Below are 21,418 nucleotides of genomic sequence, written 5' to 3'. Positions count from 1 at the left end.
ATTAGAGCTGATAAACCAGAACTCTATATTCACAGAAAACTAGTAAAAGTAACAATACGAATTCCAACATTTTCATTATAACGGAAATGCTTATGCCAAATAAACTGATGACCTGAAAATAATCAGAACTTGGAAGAATTTGTAAATGTAATTCATCATCTTCTAAACAAATATATTTGGGCATACACATTCCCTTGACCTCTGACAGACGTAGCAGAGGAACGATGGAACTTTCACTGATTCTTTATTTTGTTTTATCACTCCACCCCTATTTTGTATGCATGCCTTATAGCTGCATTTTGATACCTGACCTCACTTCCAAAAGGTCTCAGCCTCCTCTAAATGATCTCATTTGGGATGCAATACACACCCCACCACCCTTCTTGCAAGGTTTTTAGGGCTCCTGCCCTTCAAGTGCATGAAAACCCAGTGTTAGTCATTAACCTGATTCCTGCATGCAATCACACAAGGTACACAGCAAGTCATCAGCAAAACAGAAAGATCTTTTTATTAAATGATTAAAAATTGAAGCAATAAGCCTGCAGGCAGTTCATAGTTTTTCAGTTCACATGCTTTTTCTTCATCTTTCATCTACTTACCGACATAGCTGCATGGTCATTGTTGTTATTCTGAGAAGGAAACCAGTAAGGCAATCAAAACAAAAAATTAAGATGTACTGTCAACATCAAAAAAAAAAAAAGAATAAAAAATTGGTAGCAATAAAAGGTAAGGAAAAGTTTCAAAAAATAACAATTATTTCTACATAATTCCTTCTTTTTTAAAAAAAGGAAAAAAACCTGTGAACTTTTATAGTATTTTGTCAAGGCCCAACTAAGAGATTATAACTGAAGTAATACTAATTCAATAATAAAATGTTTTTCTGTAATAAGGACAAGTATGCCAAAATATCAAATTAGCAATCCTTCAAATTAGGAAACATCTGTTGATATGCCTTTCCAGAAAGTTTTCATTATAACAAACAATCGATTCCAAAATACTTTGGTTTTAAAATAAATGCCATGCTTACTGTCTTGGCCTATAGAGGCTATCTGTACATTATTAACTTAATTCACACAAAGTTTAGAATGGCTTAGGACAGTACTAATCTAAATGTAACACAATGCATTAATACTTTTTAACACAAAGCTAAAGGTACTATAACTGGAAGATGAAATAAGTATATTTTCTTTCCCCAAACTGACACTAAAGCACAGTGCATAAATACAGAGAAGAATACTATGATATAAAACTTGAGAGAAAAAACATTCAGAGATGTAAGATGTTTCTAGCAATTCCATGTGTCTACATTTCTACAGAAATAATTCTGTATAGGCCCATGTGGGAGCACGAAAGGAGACATGTCCCCATATGTTTACACAGCTTACACATACATCTAAAACAAGACAGGACTCTAATGGCAGGAATCCGACAACAGCCAAAAAATTGTTAAAGAACATAGCATAACACTTTTACCAGAAGACTAGATTTTGAAACAGTATCAAAGAGAGTCAGTGACCCTTGAATGAGACTATGGAGAATGAATGCAGCAAAGTAGTGCCCCAAGCCCTAGCACTATAGCACAATTGGATCCACTATGGTAGTAAGAGAAGAGATTCCTCTACTTGTCCCACTCTTTTCCTTAGTAAAATTACAACCAGTGGTCAGAACTTTTGTTCTTTGATTTCTGATTACAGGCATGGTTCTGAAGAACTATTTTGCAGAGTAGGATGTTTCTGCCAGCAATACAAAAATTGTTATAGAAATAACACTGTGACATTCTTATTCTGTTAATGAAAATGAATACTAAAATTATTCTAAATTTTAACTGTGCCATATGCTAATCTAGTTTTGCCTATGACTCCACAGCACTTACTGTTTTACTGAGTTATGGAACTTACTTCTGAGCTTGCCATAGAAAATATCTTTACTGTAGATTTTTTTTTCTTAATGAAAATAACTTACTACTATGTATCTAACCAGAATCACCAAAATTAAACTATATACACATTTTCATATAATCTTCACAGCTCATGAACAACAACATTTATAGGACTGTATATTTCTACAATCTGCCAAGCCAGAACAGTAAGTGATGCACAGGATAAGTCAAATTAGAAGAACCCTCTCGCCAGAGCAGACTAGTCAATCTTACAGCCCCAGCCTGTAACCTGGCCAGAGTTTGAAATTACAGAATAACCTCCTCATAGGAACTACTTTTCTCCAAAGTTTGGCTTGTGCCCCCAGGTGCTTATTTATATTCCCTTCATGCTTTTCAAGTCCTAATGCCATAGCAGCATCTTTACAACCCTCCTAACAAACTATCTCATTCAAGGAAACCACATTTTCATTTCAGTTTATAGAAGAACATTATTTAAGTTTCTGTCTGTGCCCCATTTTAGAACAGGTATATCACAACATACACTCATGATTAACTTCATTACATCTTTCTCTAGAAGCTGTACACCATTGCTCACAGCTGCTATATGCACATGGCCATTGAGGAGTGGTGCCATTTGTTCAAAGAGTGACAAAAAGTGACAGTGAAATTAACTAACAAACATGCTATTCTTTATTAAAAAATTGCTTGACTTACTTGGCACGGAAGCACGTCTCATACTTCCATTCACATAAACATTATGTGATACATTTTGAGTTATTAAAAAAATAAACTGAAGAGTCACAACCACTTAACATGATTTAGAAGACCTGAGAAGCCCGCTATGCCAGCAACTTCAAATTTTGCTGTGCATGTAAATAAATTATCTTTTACTTCCAGTCTGGAGCCTAGAAACATTCTATGCATTGAGAACTAATTCCTGACAGGCATTGCATGTGAGTAAAGCAATCAGACATAAGTGTGACGGTAGCAACCAAGGACAAGCTGATGAAAAGCAGATGCAGCTCAAAAGACTTACTGAAGTTACTCCATACTTACAAGGGTATAAACTATTATGATGATAACTCAAACTAGAAATTGTCTTTTTTATCTTAAAGCAAGGGGAAATCAGACAACAGAATATAACAATGAGCACACAAAACAGGTTGCCAATGCCCTTTTACCTAGAACAAAGTGACAGAGAATATATTTGAATAAGAACAAGGACTTGTTTCAATGAAGCTCATTTAACAAGAATCAAATGACTATTTAACTAAAAAAAACTTTGGAGAACCCAAGGCCTCCAGAATATTCTGCACAAATGCAGGACTTACACCTATTTGGTGTCCTCTGAATCAATGAATGTGTATACAGAATTGTACACAGAAGGCCATTTGAGGACTAGCCTGCTCTAGAAAACCACCTATGTTCTTACACAATTTGTAGATTAGCTGTTGTTATAATTATTACTATTCAAAAGCATTTTTCTAATTATTATGATAGATAAGCATCATCAACATAATGAAACACCTGAAAACACGTCTGTATTGAAAATACTGGCAAATTAATCTGCTAGCATGTATGCAATTCAAAAATCACATATTTGTTCAAAATATCAGTATTTTAAAATAAAATAAAGCTACAATGGCTTGAAATTAAACTTATTTTTCAACACTTACAGGTAAATGAGTAAAAACTTGAAATGTGCTTCTTAAAAAGTTTATAAGGTCCATTAAGTATCCACTAGCTCTTCCATCTGATTCAGACATTGTCCAATCATAGTCAGCAATCTGAATAAATTCATCTATTTTTTGGTTAAGTTTTGTATATATTTCGCCTTCTGCAGCATGCCTTGCATCCTGAAAATAAATAAATAGTGCACAATTGTCAGAATTCTAAAATACTAGTAGAACATAGATAAATAGTTTTCATCAATTAAACCGAAGTCTTGTGTTTTTCTCTGATACAAGGTTTATTTACCTTCTCTTACAAAGAAAATAACAAAAGAACGTAATTATTTTATCTGTTACAGCAGGAGGTCCAGCAATCATAGCATTTTTATGTAATTAATTTAATGCTGTACATCTGAAGAACACGCATCATTTTCACCGTCCCTTACATATCCTGATCATAAACACTGATACAGAGTGCTCCCCTACTTCCTCACACTCATTTTTGTTCTGCCACCATCTAGATCCTGCTTTTGGGACAGTAGATGTAGAAATGATCTATCTGATCAGAGATAACATTTAGCATTTACTGTGAAGCAAGTTTGTGATGATATCTGCCTTATTTGTTTAGGACAGATCCTCATAGAAGCAATGTGATCTACCTACAGATGTTTGATAAAGTGTATCTTGCTGGAAAGGTGTGCTTTTGCCGGACTGGAATTTAATGATACTAGAAAAATTCTATACTCTGATTTGGGCTCAAGATGACACTTTCTTCAATGATCTTGAGAAACAAATCAATTAAGAGGTTTGATTTTAAATGAACTGGTCAGTTGCTGAGGGTTTTTAGAGAGGAAAAATAGGTTGGGTACACTGGAGCAACATAAAAGTGGATAAAAGTCCCATTACAAGTTCTTACCAGCCCATTACCAGCCGAAAATCATGGCAGTTCCAACAAGGTGCAAATAAGAAAGCAAAAAGGAAATAAAGAAAAATCAAAAGGCTCTAAAGGCCTAAAGGTGGCACCACATTGTGTGCATCAAATTCAATTTTCAGCCAGGCTCCAGTCTGTGAGGCACTTCAGGAGGAAGTGAGCAAGCATATGGTCCTGACATGTAGGTATATCAAGGTATGGTTCACTAAAAATGGCATTTTTACTGCCAAACCAACTTGTAAAAGCTTCCACTAACCAGCTCTCCTCTAACACATAACAATCTGGGAACCTGTAAATGTCTCAAGCAAAGGAGTATGTTTACATTCACAGTTTGTAGATGGCTATTAATGTAACAGCTTCAATTAAAGTTAATTCTTTGTTTAAAGTTTCTAATTAATGATGAAACCTCAGTTTCAACAATCTATAAGATCAAGGCTTGCAAATACATCTGCTTAAGCTTAGTGAGATTACTTGGTTTATAAAACAAACAAAACCCAAGTCATTTATGGAGTGGCTGTATCATCTTCAACAGTTAACTGGTTGTACTAAGTGGCAACGAGAAGACCAGCCCATGGGTTTTTGTTTCTGGAAGCCTGGTTTTGGCTACTTTTTATTTTGCTTTGGTTATTGGGTTACAACAGCAGCAGTATGCTGCCAACACTTTAAGCAAGGACTGTTGTACACTGTTTCCTGAGAAAACTGTGAACAGATTAGAAACCCCGAAATTACTTCTCAGAAGCAGCGCTGTGAATCCCATGCATGATAAAGAGTGAATTAGCAGTAGCTCCAAGAGGCAGATGAAGAGGAAGTATTCCATCTCATAACTTGGTGACAGAATTGCATCAAAAACTGATTTCAAGAGACAAAGAAACACAATGGTATCCACATCTGCAGTCAGTCATACAAAGCTGGAAAGTGTAGCTGTAAATACTGAAAGCTAGACAATTGTTTAATTTGATAAAATGAAACTAGCATTATTTATTTATTTATTTTTATTTCTTTTTCCTTCTAGCCACATGAAACAATGCTTGGAGAATTTGAATGGTATTTTAAAATGACATCTTATATACAATATAAAATGGGAAAAACAGTTCTCTAATACAGTAGCAATGAAATAGGTTTGAGGGGAGAGTTTCTATTAAAATATACAGTGTAGATGAATTTGTAAGATCATCTCATGGAATGTAAATGTGATCAACACTGCTAATAAAATGACATTTTTGATCACTCAGAAAGAATGGACATGACATGATTCGCCACCAGGAGATGAATTTAATAACTGTATAACATACCAAACTCCATGAGGGCCCAGTTGGGGAACCACATGTAGTTTTTCATTAAGATAGAAAGGGGAAAAAAAAAAAAAGAGGGATTAATGAGAAAAGAATGTTCTGCTATAAGTGGAGAATGTTGTGCTAAGTTCTCCAGGGATAGGAGAGAAACCAGAAAAATTTTCTTATGTTTGTCACTGTTCACTCTGTACTGTGCCATATGCAAATTAAAATACACATGTACAGTACTGGTATATAACAAACAAACTACTCAGCCTATATCTAACAAGATAGGTCAAAATTTAGTAAAACCATACTAGCAGGACAATGGTAACCTAGTTACAGCTGCTAAATCAGAACCTTTCTCCCTTGCTTTATTCATTAAACCCTTTGGGAAAAAAAAAAAAGTTAATGCGAAAATTATTGGATAACAACTGGAAATATGAACTGTATTGCAATGCTGATGTCACCTCACCCATCTTTAAAATGTATGCCAGAGGGGATATTATAATAGGATAGGCTACATACTGTACCAAGAGGAAAAAAAAATTAGGTGCAGAAAACAGAACTACTCTAAATAGGATTAATTCTCCTTATCCCATCTTCCTTTGTTTCAGTGTACACTGTAAAACAAAAACCAAACCAAAACAAAACAAAAGGGGGGGGAGGGGGGGAGGGGAGGAACAACAACACATACCTAAAGTTTAAGTTACAGCTGCTTTGGAATCCCTTCTAACCTTTTTTTTTTTTTAATGTTTTGTTTCTCCTCCAAAAATTTCTATATAAAAGTCCCAAGTGAGTGAGAAGGCAACACACTGGCTGAATTAACTGGACAAGGTGACTTATAGAGGATTATTCTTCTGTAGGAATATTTTCTTCAGAAAGAAACCCCCAAGTCCCTCCCGACGCACACACAGTTGCTTCTATTCTAAACCAAAAAGGCCACTTGGATAGACAATCATATATAGATTTGCCTTCTGAATATACAATATTGAATATAATCTCAACCACTCAGTCATATAGATATAAGTGATAAAATCATGTGTTTTGGAATAAATGCTCTTCAATTTCTTCCCCTTCCTACTTAGGATAGCTATTACTATTTAAAGATAAAAGATACTAACACTTTTTTGTAGATAATTATACATTAATACAATTACTTATATTTAGCCCTATATATTCCATTTTAATGACCATTACTGCACATATAAATTTAAAGGACATGTAAATAAAATATGAATTCTAAAAAGAATATTTTATGCTTTGTATCACATTCTTAATACTACTTTTATATTATCATTACACAGTCTGAAAATATACCACAAATATTTCTATTGTAGAATAAAAACAATCAAATAATACAAACATTTCAGATTACAGTTGCTGTTTTTGCATGATTCCATTCAGAAATGGAAGATGTTACACAGCTTGGAGCTTAATCTATTGAAAGCTTCTGGTGCAGTCAGGCTTAGCTTGTCATTTTGTAACGTAGTAAAAGATGTACCTGAAACAATGTGGATGCGCTTCTCATATAATGACAAATTTCAGATAATACTGATAACATAAAAAAGTGTTTATCTGCTCAGTGTTATAAATTAATTCTTAACAGTTCTGATTTTTTACACAGTCAAACTGAGAAAATGTGCAGCTTTCCCCTCATTCCCTTTTATTTTAATAAACATTAAAATCACTATAAATGAATTAACTTTTCATGTGGTCATGTAACAGATGACATAAACTATACCTTAAATGTAGAAAGTCCATAAAGTCTTGCAGTGTGAACAGTCACTTGTGAAATGTTTGTAATGTTAGATATAAAATCCTCAAGGTATTTACAGGCTTGTTCCAGGTGGGTTGTGTTTATGATGATTTGAACAAGCTACAAGAAATAAACAATTATTATATAAAGCCTTTTTCCCTTTGCCATTTTTTTATAAATGGGTAGTTCTTTCAACAACAGTGTTACTAGAAGTTAATTACAGTATTTCAAGTTACCACCTATTAACTGGCAATTTTAAAGTTATCTTTCAAATACCATTAAGGAGCAATACCACAGTTTACATACAAATGATGCCATTTTAAAAATGAAGATTGCAGGCACTTACTCAGTGAAATGAATCCAATTGATATTTTAGAATTAAAAAAAGGGAAAATAAAAGATAATATATTGCCAAAATAAAAACACTAACTTGTACCACAAAAACAAGTAAACAAACAGCAAAACAAACACAATTACTGCAATTTAAAAAAAAATCAAATAAAAGTGATGCATAAGGAAGTTAGGAAACTTCAAAAATAAGGTTGCCAACTCCCCAAACCCCCAAATAGTAACAATCCTGCTTTTGATATAAATGTATGATATAGATATACACAATATAAATCTTCTTACAAGAAGGACCTTTATTCACATTCAGTTCACAAATTAGACAACACAGATAATGCATAGTAACTGACATAATAATATAAGAGTGCCATCCTCACTACACTGCCTGGCTCCAACACATTTCAGTGAACCCTACCATAATGCTTGGTAAAATAACAGTTTTCTCTTTTGAACATTTTTCTCATAAAAAATATTGTCTTGATAATTAAATACCTCAAATATATTAGTGTGTTTTGTATATCCTTTAATATATTCCTGTGCTAATTACAATAATTCAGAAAACTATCTCAGAAAAATTGCATGGCTTGTCTTACTAACATGGCAATACATGATTTTAGAGCTTTCCTCCTCATCATTATCTTTTTTAAATTTCATCTATAAAAGGGATTCTTGCAGTTTAAAAGCAACATTCAATATGACATAACACTGCACTAATGGCAGCAGTCTAATGCCTTTTCAGCAATATCATGCATTATCTTTCAGTCAGTACCTGCTGTCTCCTGATCTTGTATTTGCCTGCAGTGAATGTTCATAGAGTGATTTGCTATTTCTCCCTATCTTTTTTTTAAAGGGTAAAATAAACTTGGCAATGTCCTGCTAAGTGCTAGACAGAAGCAGAACACAAGAATTGTGTCCTGTATGCAAGCAAAGTAGTAAGAGATTTCAGGTAATTTCTTGCAACCCCCTGTTTATCATACAGGAGACAAAGCTCTTTCATTGTCACCTCTCTCTCAGTAAGCATCCGTATGTAAATATACTTCCAACTAGACCCAACGCTTTATCTTATTTTTTTATTTATCTATGTTGTAGATATTGACAATTCTTCATACTTCTCTCACCTTTTTAAAATGTCAACTTTAAAGAAAACACAACTTGCTTTTATTACACAATCTTAACTCTATATTATATCAAAATTCACAAGAATAGTTTTAGCACTAATTTTCTTAGAAAAGCACAGTTTTGAGTGTGTATTTTAAAACTTACCTCTGTTAAACCTATATGAGGCTTCTTAATTAGGTTCTGTAAACAACTACTTAGAGTTCTGGTTAGCAGCAAATTTGTAGATTTTCTGAGCATATCATCTATTTCCGTTGAGCTGAAAAAAACATGCATAACTGTGCTGTACATGATAATACTTGTAAGTAAAACTTATTTTCTTCCTTGCAAAGAGAACTTTTCATGTTCAGAATTACCTATATGCATTGAATATCTGGTTGCTTCAAATCGTCTGTGTTCTAACACACAAAACACCTCTTTCACTTACCAAATTATCCATTAACTAAATTTCAATGTTGAAGCAAAACTTGTTATTTTTAGATTTTGGACATGTTTATTGACACAGCAGTTAGGACAGAGTAATTTGTGTTTTTTAATGAGTTACCACAGAGGTCAACATGTGCCAATTAGTACGCGTAAATTATAAACTGTATCAATTAAGAATGTGTGAAAGCGAGTCATTTACATCTTTAACAGTGCAGAAGTGGGTGAGCAGCCACAAATACCACCCAGATTTCAGATCTACAATGTTGTTTTATGTAATTAAAACTGAGCTTCTGAGGTGCACAAGAGTAAACAAGATGGGAGAATTGTGATGTTTTCCTTCAGAAAAAGGTGGGAAAGAAGAGGGAATTAGCATGCAGACAGCAGTTTATTGCAAGAGAAATCATCACTAAGAAAACTCAAAGCACTAAAGAGGGAAAGCTAGATTGAAGTAATCAGGGGTTCTACACAATTATTTCTGAAATGATCAGTATAAAAGCATATTTTTGAAATCTTACAGGGTTTGTTAAACAAAAAAGCTCCAGATTATTTGAATTAGCCAATGCTGTTTAAAAAGCCACAGCACTGCTTTAGAGTATTCACCATGCCAAGCTACCTTCACCTACACACACAGCATACATACACACACACGTACACATGACATATGTTATAGCATTGGAAATCACAGATTAAATATAAAAACTTAAACATGTAAATTATTAAACAAGCACAACAAGAAAGCACCCAGGAAAATGTATTTTCAATTTAATATATATTGTTAGTTCACCTGGAAGTTATAGGTTACTTTATACCCATTCACATTCGTCAGACTTAAAGCTTACCTGCGGTGAAGTGACTCTGAAAATTTAAGGCTTGCATAAATAAATTCCTTAACCTGGATATAAATCTGAGGCACTGACTGAGACATTGGGAGCTTCTTTGGAAAGGATTGCTGTAAAAATAAAAGACAATGCTATCTTATACTTCAAATTCTGATTCTAAGAAGAGATTGGCATTAAACACAACAACTGGAAAACCACTTAACACTATCAATGTTTTAATCTCTTATGCTTTTATGCTTTTCATCAAATATAAACAGTGGTATGTGTTGAGCTAACTTCTGAATCTTTTAAATAGCTTAGAAGCAAAATATAACATTATCACTTATTTTAATTACAAAAAAGTTTAGAGACAGTAGGTAGTTTAAGATCCCTCTGTAGAAAGCAATTTACAAACACATTAGAAAACAGTCTGAATAGACAAGATATAGAATTAAGTGTGAAGAGAGGCTCAAAAAAAATGTTTATTGTTTGACAAGGGAAATAAAAAAAATCAGAAGTTGTCCAATGTGTCTGAGATATTCAAAGCATCATGAGAATGTTTAGACATATATTTACTATTGCATATTTACATCTAGATGATTCACAAAATTTTAACATAGTTTGGATTCTTTTCATTAATTTAGATGAACACATGGGAAATACTAGTCATCTGCAATAATAAAATTACACTTCTCATTTCATTTTTAAAGTTGATACTGTATTTGGATGGAAAAAAAAAAGTTCAACTATATTTACACACACAAAACAGGTATTTCCTCATTGAATATATAATTTTTTGAAATCTGCAAAACAATTTCCTGTTTATTACAGAAAGATCCTAATCCAAGAGAAAAATAATTAACAACCTGTATCATCCCAGCAGAATTCTATTTCTCTAAATAAGAGCATAAATCAACAGCAGCTCAAAGTTTTTATATTAAAAACCAAAACAGGTTACCTTTCCACCCCTCTAACCAGAGCTCCTTATTTAAGATTATTTGATGTAACATGTATGTGGTATAAGTGCCATGCATTTGTGTCATTCAACAGTGATAGAAAACATTTTTAATGATAAAATTTACTTCAAATATATGTTCATCTGATTCAAGCAATTAATTTTTATGATAAAACAAGAGCAATTGTATTCAACTATAAAGATCTTCACAATGTCCTAACAGCAGCACTTGAGTATCAACCTTCATACACTCAACAATCTAGGAGAAGCAATTTGTTGTGCAGTCCTGTACAGTGTCTGGTCAATACAGAAGGACACAACATTCTTTCTGTCAACAGATTCTTATAGTAACCAGCAAGAAAATAAAAAAGAAAGAAAAGCCAATTGTTTAATTTCTGAATATGGACGGGGAGTAAAGTGCAGACATTAGATTATATAACCAAACCATGAGAGTTTGGCACATTCCATCTTTAGATTTCTGAACAGTGGAGTGCAGAAAAGAATGTTTTGTCTAGTCAGATTGGATTTGGTATATTAAATATTTACTCATGTTCTGGTTTCAGTTCTGCTTAATGTGCTGCAACTCCTATGATAAACTTACTTGTAAAACTGTGAATTTGATTTATCCTAATCTATAATGCAATATTAGACGTTTCATCTCTTTTTATACTAATTGTAGAGAAATACATGTTTTCAGAGGTGAAATTCATTTTAATCTGTAATAGGCATCACAGATGCATCAAAATGGAATTAGTCCTCTGGGGTGTCTATTCTTCTCTATGAACTGCTGAATCGCAGAATTAATCTCTTTTTACTTTTGCAGATATCTGTAGTGATGGATCTTGAATAAACCAGTTTCCCTCTACACCAGTTACTCTAATTGTCATGTGGTCCTTAGATTTAGTTCCCCTCTGCAGACTCCACCATGTGTCTAATACTGCTTGATAAGTACTACCAAAACCATATTTAGAAAGCAGAACTTACTAGCCATCTTTCTGTGAAAGCATATTTTAGTGAAAGAATGGCTGATGCTATGAAAGAATATCCTACTGGGATGCCAGTAGAGCAGAATTATTTACAGTCCCTTTGTGTCTGCTTTGTCCCACATACTCAAACACAAATAACTTACAAAGTTAAATAAAGAAGTTGCTGTCTCTAATAGATCCTTGTTTATCATTACTTGTACTTTTGCAATGTTACAATATATAATATACTGTTGGGCTACAGAACCCAATGTCTTGCAACAAAATTTAAGTTAACTAATTAAAGACAGATTGTATTAATTAAACCATATTATTAATTTGTTTACAAAACAATGGGTTTCATTATTCATTCAAGCATCAGAACAAATGACTAAGCTTTAATTTTCATATTTATTTATTACTATATAATTACATTCAGAGAAGGTGATTTAGCCTCTTAATCTACCTAGCTTTTCAAATTTTAATTATTTTTTAATTATAAATATCATTACTGTCCTATGAGTCCCTAATTGGATTTTGGCAAACTTTAATAACATAAAATTTTCGTTACCTTATCAAGTTCTGGATCTTGAAAAGGAAATTTGCTTATAACTATTTTGTATTCCTCTTCATTTGCTACAGGAATAGGGCTGTAGTTGTCTGCTTCAAAAATATCCCTGGTGAATTTGTTGGTAAAGTGAAAAAAAAATGGGATTAATTTATTTATAGTACTTTCCACAGTTAAAATACGTAAATGGATATAAATTTTACTACCACAAAATGTTATGAATTGGGATCATTCTAATATCAGAAATCCAAACTATTTTTGGAGTAATTTGAAAGTATCTTTTATATGCTAACTCTTTAGACCATGTATTATCACAGAGCCAAAATAGCTGAAAACATTTCACTATGTGTATCTCAAAAAATTTATACAATAAATGAACTTTAGATCAACTAGTCAACTTCAAGGAAAACCATAGTTTTTGTTTGTTAATTATGGTAGCCTACACTAAAGGAGATATCCAGAACATCTCACTTCAGTACCACAGCTATACAGAGTCAACGGGGATGATTCAGAGAACTTTACACAAATGGACACAGCTTTACTGAAGTATCCTCTGGACTTCTCTACTAGTCCATTGACTATATTAGGTGTCTAGAGAGCTTGAGAATCTTAAGTGGTCAAGTTCATTTTAAGGTTTTCTGCAATATGATATAACATCTTTTATGGTAAACAACATCTGCATATTTAGACATCATACCCTATCTGCAAACAGGCTTTTGAGTACAGTTCCAGGCTACTCTATTCCCAGGCTTACAATTTGGTCAACCAAGCGATTGCAAGGAAGAGGTGGAAACCCACATGCATTAAAAGAATGTGATGATGTACTGGCAGTGTCAGGACTCTTGTCAGGGTGATACACATATCAACTAACTTTAAACATTAAGATAACCTAAATTAGGAACCTAATGACCTATAGCGATTGCGTAGCTAGGGTGATTAGGTTCCTAATGAAGAAAAACAGGTGACCTCTTTGGTGACTCTCCAATAAAGTCCAAAATAAGGAGGGTTCCTTCTCCCCATTAACCATAAAAACAGTCCTCAATGGTTCCTCCCTAAAGACTAGCTACATATATTAGTTCATATAGACTTAATCGATTCTTCCAGGATTAAAACTCTATCAAGAAAACTTCAAGACAAAAACAATAGATGTAATATGAAAAGCACAATTAATTATTTCGAAATACTAACCTGAACAATCCAGACCACTTTTTAAGAAGTGTTTCATTGTACTGGTCTCTTATCTCAAATAAAAGATCAAAGAGTCGATTCACAGGAAAACCGTAGCCCTGAGGTAAAAAAAAAAAAAAAAGGATGGATGATTCAAGAACTAATACATTCATTCTTATCACATCACTTCAAAATTCTGAGATGGGACTGATTATTCAATCTTATCCCTTCTATAAAACAAATTATACTACTGTAAATACACCATTACAATTAGAAGATTACATATTAAATTTTTAGTAAATATTTTATGCCATGCTTTCAGTTTTCAAGCAGAAATTTGTCCCATTTTTCTGTAACATTTAAGTTGCTATTTATGCAAAAATCTATCTTCTTCATCAGTCTGTTAAACACTACAAGAATACTTTTTAATGATGTTTATCTGGACTTCTAGTTACACAGTTAACAGTAGCTGGAATGCTAATTCTTGCTTAAGATCAGAAGTAAAACATTGTCAAAAGACAAAAACGTACAAAAATTACAAAGCTAACAATGATTTTGCATAGATATGAATAACTAAATGCTAGCTGGATAGCCCAGAACGCATACACTAAGTTAGTAATACTGAAGAGGTGGAACAAGGGCAAGAAATATAAAATTATAATTAATTATTTAAAATATTGTGTTATTTTGTACTTGATTCATATATATGACTGAGAGATCCAAAGCACTGTATTTACTCATCTAAAGGAAACATCTGACTCTATGAATTTCAGTTAAATTACTAATACAATACCTACCTGCAAAGTATCAGCAAATACTACAATGAGATTCTTTAGTTCCAGAACAAGATCAGGATCACTGCAATATGACTGAAAGTGAGAAATTCTGGTTTTGTTAAAATGGTTTTAAATAGTGGACATATGTTTTCAAAGAACATTAGCACAGAAGGTTAAATTCTCCAGCCTTACCCATTTACCTAACTGACTGCCTTGGTGAAAAACAATTTATACTCACTTATCTTTACCTAGTGTAGTTCTATAAAAGCCTTTGCTCAATTTCTTATGTGAAAGTATATATCAGTAGTATAAAGCCCAGAAAAAGTAAACTAAAATATGAGATGCAATAAAAATTAGTGTTGAACTGAGATTCAAAATCAGCAAATTACATTTATTTTAATGTAATATAAGCATACATCAAAATGCTTTGCTAAATTAACATCAGAGATTTCCACAGGAATTTCTTTTGAACACTAAGCCTGGGTCTAACTAGTGCTAACACTGTACCACCTCAGTTAGTTTCCCAGATGTAAGGGCAAAACCCTATAAAAATACTTTCTCAGTATTTACTCAAATTACAGATTTGATGAAAAAAGGTCAGACATTAAATTCTTTAGTAGACTAAATGACTGAAACTTGATTTTTACCTTACCTTCATTATTTTCAATAGTGGATAAAGTACAAAAATAGTTATATTTATATAATTTAAAGCATCATGGTAGTGTAAAATTGGTTAGAGACTATATTTGACTGTTTCAGCTTTCTTTAATTTTTGCTCTGAGTCTACTTAAATAAAGTAAGGGTTTGGTTTGCAACACCTCATAAGACAATACATATTTATCTAAACATTATTCTGTACTAGGATGATGTTAGAAAGAGACTGTCATAGAATTGGTTTTGATAGGAGTTATGCATTTTAAGAAGAAATAATGATCAACTACATCAATGACATTACATGGAAGAGTTCTTTAAATTAGAGATTACATTACTTCTTAAAGTACTATACTCTTAAATAGGTCTATAAATCTGTATGCAGTCAACTAACCTGCAAAGTATTTAGCTTAAAAAAATACATGAATATCTCTTAATTTATCCCAATCCTCTGAAATGAATTAAAAAGTCATTAGACCATCTCATATAACACTGATCAGTAAAGTTCCTGTGATAAAACTATAGCTGCAATCTGAATCTTTCCCCAGTTTTTCTAAGTATATATGGATAGTAAAATATTCCTCAAATTAAAGTCCAATTGTACTAAAAATAACATTCTATTAAGAAACCACTACTGGCAAACATTAAAAAAGATAAAGATAAAACTTTTCTACTTTTTCTGATAGCAAATATTACATCAAACCAGCCCTTACTGGTAAACTCAAGCAATTCGCTATCAGTCGGTCTCAGTGAACAATGGTATTCCACTGATTTTCACTGAGGAATAAGAAATAGCACACAGTATCATTTGAGCTGGAATAGAAATGTAACTTTAGGAGGTACCCTATGAATATACTGAAATACTCAGCTGATACAGAATTACATTCTAACATCCTGAAGATTTTTCCAATACCTTTACTTCAACATAAACATATTAATAGTATAGCACTGAAGAGATAGCTCCAAGGGTTTTGCTGGTGGAGTTTATTTTGGAAACACAGCATTTGGAATGATAATTAGGAACTATTTCCTGGTGGTGCTTTCAGTGCTGAACTATTCAATCTGATCTAATGAAGAGGTCAGTTGAGACTAATGAGGAAGGATTGCAATAATAACAGCAGATTAACTCTGCATATTCTAAGCTGCTGGACTAAGAGAACGTTTGGAAGACCCAGTGAGTTGTAAATCAGTGAAGGATTATGCAAATAGCCCATGGCTGTGGATCACAGCCTGATACTGTTGGGAAAAAACAAAAGCTTGGCAGGCTCCCTCCCATATCTGAGCAATTTTTAATCACAAGGAAAAGAAAACATGAGAGAGGTGTAATTTTTCACTTTCTTATTATCTCAGTTTTATACACACAGAACTCTTGGGTAAAAGGTTTTAAACTGAAATACTGATAAATCTTTTCACTTACTGAATGCGTTCTAAGAACAGCAATGATCTTTGAAAGGGCCATGTTCCAGAGTTCATCAGTGTATGTTCTAGTTACCAGTCCTTGGGTTACGTGTAAAATGTGGTCTTCTACTACAAAGAAACTAAAATAAAGCAATACTTAAATTAAGTTGTCTTTTAACATTAGAGCAAACTCTTTCACACACAAGTATAGTCAAACCCTTTCCCACTGGAGCAGTAACACTTTGGTAGGTTTGGTGTTATGCTTTGCCTAGCACAAAGTCAAACTGTGAAAAGCTTGTTTTGTGCCCCCTGGAGCCCAGGGTGCTGAAGGGTCCTTGTGGGGCACCATACTGGTAGGATATGAATGCTTTTCATTGCTCAGATTCAGCTACCAACACCCACATGATTTGTGCAGAAACTGAATCTTGCAGAAGTTTTTGGACAATGGGAGAAAAAAGGGTAAATTAAGAATGAGTATAGTAAATCTGAAATAAATCTCCATTTAGAAAACTTACCCTACAATTTGGCTGAAGTATCTTCTATAGCCTTCTACCGTTTCATGCTTGCAGTGAAAAAGAAAAGAAGATTAAGAATAAAAATACCATTAATTATTAGGTACAACGTAATTCAATGCAAAAAGTAAAGTATTGGTTACCATGCTTGATTGCGGCTGCAGAACTAATCTTGCTTGTTTCCTTCTTTGCTTTCTGTAGTAATTTTCAAATATTTCTCCGTCACCCTAAAAGAGGACAAAAATAGTTAAAACAAGAACATTTTTTCAGTATTACAAGACACTTTTTTAAAATAATGGTAGAATTCTCTGTCTTAAACTAAGCCACATATTTTGCATTTGTTCCACATAGAGACTTCCAGCTGACATCAATGAAGTTTTGCATGCATGAAATATACAGATTACTTAAAAAAAAGCGCAGTCTACACAATGTACCATAAAGAAAAAAAATGCTTATATCTATTGTATTTCATCATACAGTATTAGACACTTTAAGCAATATTTATGTTTTAAACTACAGCCTTCCGACTATATTAATGCTTACAGATAAGGCATATTACCCGTTATTCTATAACTGAAACTCTAAGCCTCTTAAAATGGTTCTTTAGGTTATTCAAGAAACTGACTGCATTGCAATGTTAAGTTACAATGCTGTTTCTGTGTTTATATGATACATCTGAATGCAAGCGCTTTGACAGAGCACAACAGAGTTATTGAGTATTTGCTTATTCTCTTTGGAATTGCTAAATATACTGAGAATGGATGTGGATTTTTCTCCTGTCACAGTCCTCAAAATACAACACCCTCTGTGCCTAATGATTACATTGTGAGGAATTCAAGTGACATCCAAGCCATCTCATTAAGATGACCATTCAGTAGAAACCATCTGTCCATTTGAAATCAGTGCTACATTCACTTATCTACCTACTGAATGCAATGTAATTTGTATGCAAGCAGAATAACGTAGCTTAGCATTTTTAAGGTTGTTTTTTACATCATGAGTCTATTATTACACCTGTGCTATTTAGAATTCCATTACTTGGACTTCCAAAAAATCTTCAAAAACTAAAAAATATTAGAATCAAAATATTACAGAGACTGCATGCTACTGTAATGCTACAGCATTACTTACCTAACTCTTTTATAAGATGTAACAAAGGAAATTTAATTTAAATATTTTAAGTTCATAATGAGTATTTTGTCATATTTAGAAATAATGCAAACCTAGCAAAATATAAAAGTAAAAAAAGAAACTTTGTTTAAAAATAAACCCACTGTAAATTAGATGTATATTTTACAGGACACTTTCTACTATAGGAGAAGTTTACAGTCTGCTGTAATTCATACTAACACATACGTATCAGACATGCTAAACAGTCATTTCCAGCCCAAATATTCAACACAGTTTTCAGATGCACAAAGCCATTATTTAATTCTACTCCCAATGCCAAATCTCTACTCAGTCCTGACAGAAGCTTCTCAAGTGAAAAAGACTAGGTGCTCTTCTCAAATCCACACCAAATACTGAGATGTAAAATATCTCATGAATAATTATACACTATGCTATCTTACGCAATCAAGATCAGCAATTCAGGCATAACAACTATTTTAAACATATGCTCTAAAGCAATCAGTAGAGTACAGCAACTATTCTGGTGATTCATGCACTAAATAAGCAAAGGAAAGCCAAGATAAAATATACCTAAATAACGTATTTCTTTTACCCAGCTTCCAAAAGTTTATGCATTTATATCAACAGAAATAATAAATCAGTTAATGCTAGGTTATAAATTGTAAGAATACTGCTCATATATCAAATGATTCACACTATAGTAACATTTATTTTATACTAACATAGCATTTAGTTAAAAGGTAATATTGCATACAAAAGGGTGTTTTCAGTAAAAATTAAATGTACAGCATCTCACATAATGACATTGTTATATATAATTGTATATTGCTTAAATATACAGTCTCAGTGTAAAGACTACCCTATCAAAAATAAGACTCCTTCCACCACCAAAAGGAGTAATGGAGAAAAAAGGGTAAAAAAAAGAGACTAAACTTCACTAATACATAATAATGAGAGTGACAAATATAAAACTGAAATTATGCGGGATGTCTCTCACATTTAAAACGCAGAAATATACAGTCATAATGGGCCATATAAACTGTCTCTCGCTTTATGCTTCTCAGACACATCACAGGAAGTTGCAACAAACTCAAAATTAGTAAGTACAATATAAGCTGCCATGAAATAAAAGTTTCTTCCCATCTGAACAGCCAGCAAATATTTTAGTCAGTCTTATTTAACTATGGATTTTTTTCTATATAAGAGATTCACTTTTTAATTTTTTTTTAATAACCTCATCATTCTACTGTATAGAAGTTAAGCAGTCTAAAGAAAGCTTAGTTGTCAATAAATACAAGATCATTTTTGGTCTGTACGTATCTTGCAATCACAAGATTGTATGTATTCATTTTGAGATATAAAAAAGAGTAGAAAACTTTTGTTCTATGTTAAAAGAGAATATTTTCTACAGCTTTGTAGGAGAGAGAGAATTCACTAAGAAGGTGATGTTTGCTGTGAGATAAGTCTTTGATATACTAGTGTAATGAATTTCGTATAAACTCCTCTCCTTTGCTGTCAGCATAAAGTTTTGTAAACTCCAAAAAAAACTTTTTTACAATAGGAGGTAAAAGAGAAGGAATCCAAGAAGTGGTTAACGCACATCTCTTGATAATGTTACCACGGCTTATTAATTAGATGATGTTGGCAGGAAAGACAGAAGCCCTATTCTGAAGACATCAACAAGCCTTTTTTCTAAGGGGCTAAGGGCTTTCAACATCAGAGAGCACTCCCAAGTTGTTTTCTGCCTCCAGTAAATTTGTAAGCTGGCAAACATTCTTTCTGTGCAAACCCAAAGAGCATATCCTTGGATCAAGGACCCAACATCAGGATCCTTGACACAGTGAAGACCATAATCATATATTACTTTTAAATGTCATCTATCAATTTTATTTCCTGTTCCTTTATTACACTAAAGGAAGAATATGCAGAAGTTGTCAGCTGGTCTACTTTATGTTACTCATGTTACTTCATACTTATTTCCTCTGTAGAAAGAAAGGGTCTACTCTTTTATAACAGTTCTGGCAGCCTGTCTTTCTGTTCCTTTTCACTGAGATGAATAATTACTGATGTAATTACGGATACTTTTGTTTGGATTCCTTCTTTAAGAAAAATTAACAGTGAAATAACACTAAAAATTATTTCAAGATACAAGTTTTCACATTACACAGCTGCAAGTGTTCCACAGGAAGAATCTAACCCAGCCTGAATGGTCAAAACCAGGTCCAACTGAAATTGTATGATTAGCAATACTCAAAAGTATTTCATCTATACGCCCTTAGAATTTTTTTCTGTATGTAATCTGAATTCAAAAGTAACTGAGACATAGGAAAGGTGAGAAAATAATAAATCATTTGCTACTGAGTTTCCCCCCAAAAAAGTTTTCATCCTTGTTAGCTTGTGCACTCTTCTTCCACAGAAGCTAAAATGGGGCTATTGTGTCTCTGCCATTGAATCTAATCTAATCTGCTTGAGTAGAGTCTGTCATAATCTCCAGGTTTTGCTTGCTATTTTTCTCTGCTATTCTGATCTACACAAGAATTAGAATGAATGTTCATATGTTTTGCAATATTGATCATCTCCCCCTAGTCATTCAGGTAACATAGAACACTAGGGGGAACTGCGAAAATGGTGATATCAATATTGAAACAGACATACATTTTACCATATTCTTAAAACCACTTACATAATTAGTAAGTCTTGCTGTGTGTCCTTTCTAATGCATATAAAATAAAATATGCAGTCATGCCCTGTGTCCATGGTATATACATTTCATCTGGTTCATCCAGAACTACAACTACTAGAAGAAATATGCTTGTGTGCTTGCAAAAAATAATAATAAAAAAGAACGTTCAACTTGAAAAAAAAAGTAAAAGATCTTTTAAAGTCACCTTAATACATACCAAAACAGAGTAAATGTGCAAACACCTGTAGACTGGAGAAAAGTCTACAAGATCTTGAGCAGTTAAAACCTGAGGAAAGGAAAAAGTTATAAATCTTAAAAAGCATATAATCTGCAAAATGTGACACAACACCAGCAGAACTTGCCCACTTACTACATACTTGGTAAGACATCTTACTGGAAA

The 21,418-nt window shown here is 32.9% G+C and overlaps 1 protein-coding gene across 6 annotated transcripts in view; it reads right to left on the bottom strand.

Annotated features, from left to right (window-relative positions):
* The window catches only part of EXOC6 (exocyst complex component 6), a 90,955-nt gene that overhangs the window by 39,794 nt on the left and 29,743 nt on the right, over window positions 1-21,418 (bottom strand). For 4 of the 6 annotated variants that reach the window (XM_050711836.1, XM_050711838.1, XM_050711835.1 and 1 more), the window contains exons 8-18: window positions 21,236-21,304; window positions 17,348-17,431; window positions 17,208-17,254; window positions 16,712-16,832; window positions 14,665-14,736; window positions 13,889-13,986; window positions 12,704-12,809; window positions 10,237-10,346; window positions 9,119-9,230; window positions 7,496-7,630; window positions 3,556-3,735 (exon numbers count right to left, since the gene is read on the bottom strand). In XM_050711836.1, the coding sequence (XP_050567793.1) occupies window positions 3,556-3,735; window positions 7,496-7,630; window positions 9,119-9,230; window positions 10,237-10,346; window positions 12,704-12,809; window positions 13,889-13,986; window positions 14,665-14,736; window positions 16,712-16,832; window positions 17,208-17,254; window positions 17,348-17,431; window positions 21,236-21,304 (1,134 nt within the window). Of the gene's footprint in view, window positions 1-599; window positions 630-2,675; window positions 3,061-3,555; window positions 3,736-7,495; window positions 7,631-9,118; window positions 9,231-10,236; window positions 10,347-12,703; window positions 12,810-13,888; window positions 13,987-14,664; window positions 14,737-16,711; window positions 16,833-17,207; window positions 17,255-17,347; window positions 17,432-21,235; window positions 21,305-21,418 lie in introns of those variants that run through there. The other 2 variants (XM_050711839.1, XM_035558180.2) reach the window with 2 other exon arrangements.

This window comes from Cygnus atratus, chromosome 7 (assembly GCF_013377495.2).
Source record: "Cygnus atratus isolate AKBS03 ecotype Queensland, Australia chromosome 7, CAtr_DNAZoo_HiC_assembly, whole genome shotgun sequence".
NCBI lineage: Eukaryota > Metazoa > Chordata > Aves > Anseriformes > Anatidae > Cygnus > Cygnus atratus.
This window is presented reverse-complemented; position numbering and strand designations above follow the sequence as displayed.